General features: G+C 42.6%; 1 protein-coding gene across 3 annotated transcripts; it reads left to right on the plus strand.

Moving 5' to 3' along the window:
• The first annotated feature begins 705 nt into the window (after positions 1 to 705).
• LOC110528068 (zona pellucida sperm-binding protein 3-like) lies at positions 706 to 5,176 on the plus strand. 3 transcript variants are annotated; one of them, XM_036983622.1, is made up of 11 exons: positions 706 to 1,192; positions 1,272 to 1,387; positions 1,477 to 1,580; positions 2,328 to 2,505; positions 2,664 to 2,781; positions 2,933 to 3,018; positions 3,143 to 3,339; positions 3,489 to 3,665; positions 4,210 to 4,344; positions 4,419 to 4,547; positions 4,896 to 5,176. In XM_036983622.1, exons 1-10 carry the CDS (start codon positions 770 to 772, stop codon positions 4,541 to 4,543), a joined length of 1,659 nt encoding a protein of 552 aa, XP_036839517.1. In that variant the 5' UTR covers positions 706 to 769; the 3' UTR covers positions 4,544 to 4,547; positions 4,896 to 5,176. The 3 variants fall into 3 exon arrangements, with proteins under 3 accessions (XP_036839517.1, XP_036839518.1, XP_036839519.1); XM_036983623.1 differs by having other exon boundaries at positions 4,910 to 5,176; XM_036983624.1 differs by having other exon boundaries at positions 5,028 to 5,176.
• Positions 5,177 to 9,765: the final 4,589 nt, after the last annotated feature.

Consider the following 9,765-nt stretch of genomic DNA (forward strand, 5'->3'; position numbering starts at 1 on the left):
CCGGGGGCAAACTACCTGCCCAACCTTGGCATCTATAGCACCCGATGTCACAGGTAGGCAAAAAAAGATCATCAAAGACAACAGCCACCCGAGCCACTGCCTGTTCACACCGTTACCATCCAGAAGGTGAGGTCAGTACAGGTGCATTGAAGCTGGGACCGAGAGACTGAAGAACAGCTTCTATCTCAAGGCCATCAGACTGCTAAACAGCAGTCACTAACTCAGAGAGGCTGCTGCCTACATGGAGACGCAATCACTGGCCACTTTAACAAATGGATCATTAGTCACTTTAAACGATGCCACTTAATCATGTTTACATATCTTACAATACTCATATCATATTTATGTACTGTATTTTATACCATCTATTGCACCTTGCCTATGCCGCTTGGCCGTTGTCCATCCTTATATTTATATGTAAATTTTCTCATTCACCCCTTTTAGATTTGTGTGTATTAGTTGAGGTTGTTGGGGAAATGTTAGATTACTTGTTAGATATTACTGCACTGTCGGAACCAGAAGCACAAGCATTTTGCTACACTCGCATTAACATCTGCTAACTATGTGTTTGTGACAAATAAAATGTGATTTGATTTGAACATGCGTGCCAATTAAAGATCTTGACTAATCAGATGCAAGGCCAAATTAGGGCGTAATCCAGCCCAGGTGTGCAGCCTGGTTGGTTGTTAAAAGCTACCTCAGTTTCATCAATTGTAGCATAGCAGAGGCACGCTGTCCTCTAACCTACAGAGTCACATTAGTTGTTGGCATGGGCCTCATGATGGCAAACACGCTCAGGTTATTGTTCAAGCAACTGGTTTGGTTTTTACTTGTGGAAAACTTCTTACTCTCTCCTGCTTTGTCATATACTTATAGCACTGGCACATGGCAACAACTTCCAAGGCGAACACCGCAATTTGACAATCGTCCACGCTTTAAACAGCCTCCACTCCAACAAACAGTTTCAAGGCCAGTTCGAGTAGAAACTGTCGCTGTGACGTGCCATTCAGACTACATGGAGATAGTCGTGAAGGCTGATCTGTTTAAACTCGGTAATCTAATTGACGTGGATGACCTGCGACTTGGAGTTGAACAGTACCAAGACCAAGAGCCGTGTAGGGCTACAGCTTCAGCAGCCGGAGATGAGTACAGAATATTTGCAGCACTTTCGGACTGTGGAACCAAGCACATGGTAATATATATATTTTTTTAATTCAGTAGTTGACTTCTTGAAACAACTTTCTCTTAAATGCTGCTTTGTGACTCCGCAGCTGAACGAAGACTCATTGATCTACGCAAACCTCCTCAGATATACACCCAGAACCACACCAGATGACGTTATTCGAATGGCTGGTGCTGTAATCCCAATTGAGTGTCATTATGAAAGGTGAGTTTAGGCTATACTGTTGTATGACGGTCATAGGAATCCTGCGTTGACCTATTGGTGTATTTACCGGTCTGTACTTTCTGTTTCAGGAAGTACAGTTTGGACAGCTCTTCTCTCCAGCCGACCTGGATCCCTTTCACCGCCACAGTGTCTGCTGAAGACACCCTGCAGTTCTCATTGAAGCTTATGACAAGTGGGTATATAAATCCTGGGCTGCATTTTGCAGGGTACAATTTTGTTGACCATTCAGATAATATATCAAAAGGATACAATGGCGCTCTCCCAGAAGCTTGATAAAACCCGTGAATTGAATGTTCAGGTATCAAATTTATTTATATAGCCCTCCTTACATCAGCAAGCAATGTAGGTGTAGAAGCACGGTGGCTAGGAAACTCCCTAGAAAGGCTCTGAGGGGTGGCCAGTCCTCTTCTGGCTGTGCCGGGTGGAGATTATTACAGAACATGGCAACGATGTTCAAATGGTCAAAAATAATCACAGTTGTCGAGGGTGCAACAGGTCAGCACCTCAGGAGTAAATGTCAGTTGGCTTTTCATAGCCGATCATTGAGAGTATCTCTACCGCTCCTGCTGTCTCTAGAGTTGAAAACAGCCGGTCTGGGACAGGTAGCTCGTCCAGTGAACAGGTCAGGGTTCCATAGCCACAGGCAGATATAAATGTACTATGTAGCACAAATTCCCCTCTGACATGCAAAATACGGAATCACATCAGACAACTGTTATTGGGGACACTTCTATCTGCACCGTTATACAGTTTGCCTCCTAAACATGGCCCTCATTTTAATCCATTATTAGATGCTCACTAGTTGAGCGCCTACTGACAATATGTTCTGGCCGTGGTAGTTTTAATAGCGACTCATGTTCGTAACTTTGAAACGCATCGCTTGCAGTACGATCTTTCTTTACTGCCATTTCCTTTCCAGGTGACTGGCTCTATGAGCGGGGTTCTGGAGTCTACTTCCTGGGTGATCCCATCAACATTGAGGCGTCTGTCAGGGTTGCTCACCACACCAGGTTCAGGGTCTTTGTTAGCAGCTGCGTGGCCACACTAGACCCTGATAGCAACTCTGTTCCCAGATATGTCTTCATTGAGAGTGATGGGTAAGCAGGGGGGGAATGACTATTATCCGGCTGGCCCATAGAGAACGGTAGAATATGCCATTTGAGGGCTTCCACCATTTTTATGGTTTCTTTGAGACTTCTTAATTGGGTACTAAGGAAGATGCCCCAATATGTATTTTAATATTATCTCCCTCCAGGTGCTTGTTGGATTCCCAGCTGCCTGGTTCCCGCTCTGGTTTCATGCGTAGAACCCAGGACAACAAGCTCGGGTTCCACATTGATGCCTTTAGGTTCTACCAGGAGGACAGGGCAGAGGTGAGGGCGGTATTTAATAAAAAATAAAAAATATGTTGTAGAAGCCATTATGGGTACGTTAGTTAAATTATTCTACAGTAACATAATTTATAGACATTATGTAGGCTACTGTGATTCTGCATCTTTGTTTTGCTTATCCTGTTTTTCACAGCTGTACATCACCTGCCATCTTATGGCAGTCCCTGTCATGGACCATGCAGAGCCTAGCAACAAGGCATGCTCCTTCATTGATGGCAGGTGGGAAAAGTCAAATTTCCTTAGCTACTGTTACTGGGCTGTGACCTATTCACTGGAATAACATAGCTTTTTAAAAAAGTGGTGTGTGTTCTTGGTCCATGAGTAGATCTTTCATACATTTCAGATGGAGGTCTGCTGATGAGAATGATTTGCTATGTGGTCATTGTTCAAGCCTGAGTAGACAGAAGGGGGTTGATCAAGCTCCAGTACAACGTCCCCTCAGTCCAAGACTAGGTGGTAGCCAACTTGAACCTCGTGTCTACCGCAACAAACCCCCAGCCTCTGGTGACAATTGGAGTATTGGGACGAAGGCCAAGAAAGGTGTATTTGACATCTTAATCCCGCTATTCCATCACCACCTTCTCAAAACACATTGCAGGGGCGGGACTTTCTCCAATATGGAAATTGAGGGAAGACTAATTGAGTGTCTTGACTGCAAATGTATGTGTTTTAATGTGTTGTCCTTTTAGTATGGGACCAGGATACTACTTTGGGCCCCATGATGGTCCTCCCAAGTAAACAGAAGAGTACACCTCTATCTCCACGGACGAGTGGCGGTATCGATATACCTGGCTTCCCTGCCTCAACAGGGGACAGGAAGCCCGTATCACCTGGCAGTCGTTGGCGTGGCATGGACTTCAAGAGAGGTAATTTGACTCTGACATGGCATAATCTTATTCCTTATGTAGTGCACTACCTTTGAACCCAACCCTAGGCAACAGCAGTGACTAGGGTCTGGTTTCAATGACTGACTCGTTTGGCAACTTCTCCCAACAAATCACGAGGTAGAACGTCATGATTTGAAACCAAATTTTGCAGGGAATACCTTTGCAGTAGTTTTAGCGAAGGTAGTTGAGGCAAACTAGCCACTTGCATAATGCACTCATTAAAAATAACGTATCTCCATCTTGCTAGCTACTATTTTGTATGTATTCAAGCGGTTAAGGTAGTGACATAGGCCTCGCTGACAAACTCGCATTCTAGTACGTACAGAAGTGTAAAGCCAGTTTTTAAAATGTGTGGGAGGCAACCAGGATGCCTAGACTATTGCCCAGACCATGATGCACTGGTCAAAAGTAGTGCACGCTATAGGTCATCGGGTGCCACTTCGGACACCTGTCTTTTCCTGTCCCTATAGGCTAGCAATTCTGCCAACACTGGCTGTGTTAATCTGTTACATTTTAATTCCAGGACCTTATTTCGCCCAATCCCAAAATGAGGTTAGTCCCTTGGGCCCAAGGGTTGGACCCAAGAACAAGCACGGTCTCGTTAGCTCTGAAACATATGATGGCTTCATCAGGCAGAAAGAACTAATCGCCCAACAAGGTAATGACAGTACGTTACTGTTTTGAATGTATGATAATTGCATGTGGACTCTGTGCTAAATCGTCTGTTCTCAGAGCTGGAGGCCACTCCAGACCCTGAGTTGATTCCTACACCTGAGCCCATTGGAGACCTTGAGGTTACCACAGAGAAAGAGGGTCTGGATGAAGAGGAGGCTCAGTATGAGATTGGAACCTATTGAAAGGGTATGTATGGGATGATGGTACTGCTATTTTAGAGGGAAATAACCTGCACATGGCAAGCAGGTTAGCACTTATTGGGATGGCTCCGCAGAATGTTCACTAGCTGGCTCAGCCACATAGTAATAAACTGGGATTTTTAAACATTAACCTCTCTGCCAACCCTAATGCCTAACATTAAATTAAAAGCATACATTGTTACAATGTAGCCAATTTTGACTTTCCATCTGGCACATCTAGTGGAAATCGCTCAGTTCTGCCTCCAGGACAATACCGTCTGTATAAATGTCAACCTGCACATGGCAATTGCCAGTATCACTTTTAAATATCTGCTTTTGATGTGGCTTCATAAAGGGATATGTTCCCAGTCCACTATCAAATTTCTAGAATTGGAAGGCGCTGTTGTCATGGTGGCCCATAATAGACTTGCTCCAAGCAGCAGCACACTCCAACTCACTGAGGTTGGTGCCGGTCCTGATGTTCCAGCACACAAGGAGGATGACCCTACAACAAAGTGACATAAGCACCACATCTGCTCCTGGCGACGTCAACCAGTGAAGGGACTACCACAACACTGAGACGATATCTCAAGAGATGCCTGTTAATCTCTTTGAAAAATAAATGATTTAATGCTACTTCGACTGACTTTCTGTCTTCACCATTATGCACTACATGCTAGAGTAATCTGAAATATTGCCTTAATTTGTTAAAGTGAGGGCCTGTTGCTGCCAACTGACATTTCCTAGCTTAGTCTTTGGTCTGTATTGGTGTTTGCGTAGCCAGACATCATATCCTGGATTAATGTGACTCTGTCCCAAGGTTCCTGATTGAGCATGTAAGCTACAGGGCATTCTGAGACATTGGGCTTGCTATGAAGGGTCTGAGGAATGGGTGGACTGCCCAGGAGGTTGGTGGCCCCTTAATTGGGAAGACCAGGCTTGTGGTAACTGCAGTGGAATGGTATAAAACCCATGGTTTCCCGTCTTCCCTCAACCTCCACTGGCGGACTGGAAGCAGAAATCGGCACTGGCATTTCTAACTGGTCCTTTTCCTTAATCTGCCCATTTGAGAGACTTCCAATAATATCCACAAGGATCATTTAGTGCTAAAACCCACGTGTTTGGGTTTAGTCTGGTGTAGGCCTAGCCTCAAAATCAATGGAAAGTTCCTCCCTGACTACATTGCAGATGCCTGCCAGATCTTAATGTCTGGTTATGTATTTAACAAATCAGAACACACAGCACTGATGACGTGGCACACAACCACTGGTTGCACCGCTTAAGCATCTAGTTGGGCAGGCGCTACGGGATTGCCACAGCACCTGTTCTGATTTTAAAAAGCCAGAGATGAGAAATTATCAGGTGCCAATTCTCACACATTAAATGGCTGCTTTTAGACAGGCAGCACAATTCTGCTCTTTTTCCACTAATTGGTCTAGACCAATCGCAACATTTTTTCAAATCGGATTGGTTAAGAGGCCAATTAGTGAAAAAATGAGCAGAATTGGGCTGCCTGTCTAAACGCAGCCGATGGCCTTAGGGGTTCTAGGCCCATACTCCCAAAGCATCTCGGACTATAGAACAGCTTATCAATGGATCGGTTTTGCCTTTTAGATCAGTGCACTAGCGCCTTGTTCACACTGCAAGGCCTAATGCTCACATCTGTTTTAAAGAATTTCACCTTTTCAACCAGGTAGGCTAGTTGAGGACAAGTTCTCACAACTGCGACCTGGCCAAGCTAAAGCAAACAACACAAACAGGGTTACACAGTGCGACACAAACAGGGTTACACATGGAATAATCAAACATACAGTCAACACAATGGCGAAGTGTATATACAGTGTGCAAATGAGGTATTGCAAATAGGCCATAGTGGCAAAATAATTACAATTTAGCAATTAAACACGAGTGATGTGCAGAAGATAAATGTGCAAGTAGAGCTACTGGGGAGCAAAACCTATAACAGTATGGGGATGAGGTATTTACAGCTGAGCTATGTGCTGTGATCTGTGAGCTGCTCTGACAGCTGGTGCTTAAAGTTAGTGAGGGAGATATGAGGCTTCAGTGATTTTTGCAATACGTTAGTCATTGGCATCAGAGAACTGGAAGGAAAGGTGACCAAAGGACGAATTGGCTTTGGGGGTGACCAGTGAAATATACCTGCTGGAGCGTGTGCTACGGGTGGGTGCTGCTTTGTTGTTTTGGAATGCTGACTCTCCAAGCTAAGGTGACAAAGCCTACCATGGATGTTCCCAGTTACTTTGAATGTTAAAAATGATCGTGTTAGAACACTTAAAGCCTCAAAGGACAATTAAACTATTTTCAATACGAGTCCTTTCTGGCTCGCCACAGCAGTCAACTAGCTAGCTAGGTAGCTTTCTAGCACATTCAATCATTTGTCTGTAAGCAATAGATGTTCTTGTCAACCGACTAACTAGCAAGCAACAAGATATGTAAAATAGCAGTCTAAAAACCACGAGGGCAAATAGATCAAATTTGACCGTTAGACACAAGTCGCATGGCCAGGAATCAAATTTGTATCTGATTTCAAACCACCTTGGAAGGTCAGGGCCAGCACCAGACAAAAGCGGTCGCTTAGGGTCCCCGGACACTAGGGTCCCCCGACCCAAAAAGGTTTATACACATATACAGTACCAGCCAAAAGTTCGGACACACCTACTCATTCAAGGGTTTTTCTTAATTTTTTACTATTTTCTACATTGTACAATAATAGTGAAGACATCAAACTATGAAATAACACATGGAATCATGTAGTAACCAAAAAGGTGTTAACAGAACACTAAAACTTGAATTTCTCTGTCTCTTGTCAGTTGGCCATTTCAGTACAACAGCTCAATTTCCCTGTCACTTTAATGTACAGTGTTCCGTTGATGTGTTAAAACCCTTCAGCGACGTTTTGTTTCAATGACAAGGCTGACAACTACTCTAGGCCAATTAAGGCAGAAATGTAAAATTAAAAACACTATATTACATTTCGGAACAGATTTCACAACACATTAAGTGTGCGCCCTCAGGCTACTACTCTACCACATATCTACAACACAAAATCCATGTGTAGGTGTGTGTATAGTGTGTATGTTATTATGTGTGTGTGTGTCTGTGCCTGAGTGTGTGTCTCTTCACAGTCACCACAGTTCCATAAGATGCATTTTTATCTGGATTTAATCAGATTTTACTGCTTGCATGAGTTACTTGATGTGGAATAGAGTTCCATGTAGTCATGGCTCTATGTAGACTTGGGGACTGTGAAGAGACCTTTGGTGGCATATCTTGTGGAGTGGCATGGGTGTCTGAGCTGTTTGCTAGTACGCTAGACAGCTCAGTGTGTTCAAAGTGTCAATATTTCTCACAATTGGCCTGTTCTTGGCCAATTGTAATTTTGGCCAATTGTAATTTGTAAAGTCCCTCTTTGAGGCACCCGATCACACAACTGCAAGGTAGTCCAGGTGCGACATAACTAGGGCCTGTAGGGCCTGCCTTGTTGATAGCGTCGTTAAGAAGGCAAATCAGTGCTTTATAATGGACAGACCTCTCCCCATCTTAGCTACTGTTGCATCAATGTTTTGACCATGACAGTTTACAGTCCAGGGTTACTCCAATTACTTTAGTCTCCTCAACTTGCTGAATTTCCACATTATTCATTACAAGATTTAGTTGAGGTTTAGGGTTTAGTAAATTATTTGTCCCAAATACAATGCTTTCAGTTTTTTTTTTATATATTTAGGACTCATTTATTTATTGCCACCCATTCTGACTGCAGCTCTTTGTTAAATGTTGCAGTGATTTCTCTTTCTGTGGTAGCTGAAGTGTATAATGTTGAGTCATCAGCATACATAGACACACAGGCTTTACTCAGGTCATTAGTAAGGATTGAAAAAAGTAAGGGGCTGTTACTGTAATTTAATTATACCAATATGTATTCATTAATTGAATTCCCTTAATCTATTTTATGGGAATTTGTAAGATTCTTGTTTGCTTAAAATAGACGGAGACCAGTCTTTTCAATAATAGGTAACAGAATTTATTCTCGGAGCGCGCTCCCACGTTACCACGAGCAACAGTTTATATACAATAACATGACGTCATTTCATTGCTTAACAGAATCCCCTCCTCTCGACCGGGACAAAGGGAACTTTAAAAGTTCATTCTGACCCCCCTAGCACATACACAGGACACACAACACAACTGAATTAACTTTTGACCCCTCAACATTATCGATCACCACTTAGCTGACAGTTCTAATTAACAGAAAACCTAGGAATGCACTCACTGTCTTATCTAAAACACCCCAGAGCTAAGTTTTGTCGGTTCAACCATAGGTTAACTACCTTATCTGTTTACTTAATCCACAACCCATTTCTTTCTTCCTAGTTGGAATGGTGTTCATTAACTTGAATTACTCCTTGTCCGTGTCACACAATCCCTTCTTATGAACTCATATTGTTAATCAGATATAATAAAACAGAGTATAAGTTTACTTAGTTACAGTTCCATTTAAAATTATTTGTTCAGTCATTTAATGATAATTTTCCTAACAGGGGCCTAGACAGCTGTCCTGGGGAATGCCTGACTACCAGGATTATGTTGGAGAGGCATCCATTAAATAACACCCTCTGTGTTCTGTTAGAAAGGTAACTCTCGATCCACAATATTTCAGGGGATGTAAAGCCATAACACATATGTTTTTCCGTCAGCAAATTATGATAGAAAATGTAAAAGTGGCACTGAAGTCAAATCAAATCAAATCAAATTTTATTTGTCACATACACATGGTTAGCAGATGTTAATACGAGTGTAGCAAAATGCTTGTGCTTCTAGTTCCGACAATGCAGTAATAACCAACAAGTAATCTAACTAACAATTCCAAAACTACTGTCTTATACACAGTGTAAGGGGATAAAGAATATGTACATAAGGATATATGAATGAGTGATGGTACAGAGCAGCATAGGCAGGATACAGTAGATGGTATCGAGTACAGTATATACATGATGTGAGTATGTAAACAAAGTGGCATAGTTAAAGTGGCTAGTGATACATGTATTACATAAGGATGCAGTCGATGATATAGAGTACAGTATATACGTATGCATATGAGATGAATAATGTAGGGTAAGTAACATTATATAAGGTAGCATTGTTTAAAGTGGCTAGTGAAATATTTACATAATTTCCCATCAATTTCCATTATTAAAGTGGCTGGA

Source organism: Oncorhynchus mykiss, chromosome 7, assembly GCF_013265735.2.
Source record: "Oncorhynchus mykiss isolate Arlee chromosome 7, USDA_OmykA_1.1, whole genome shotgun sequence".
Taxonomy (NCBI): Eukaryota; Metazoa; Chordata; class Actinopteri; order Salmoniformes; family Salmonidae; genus Oncorhynchus; species Oncorhynchus mykiss.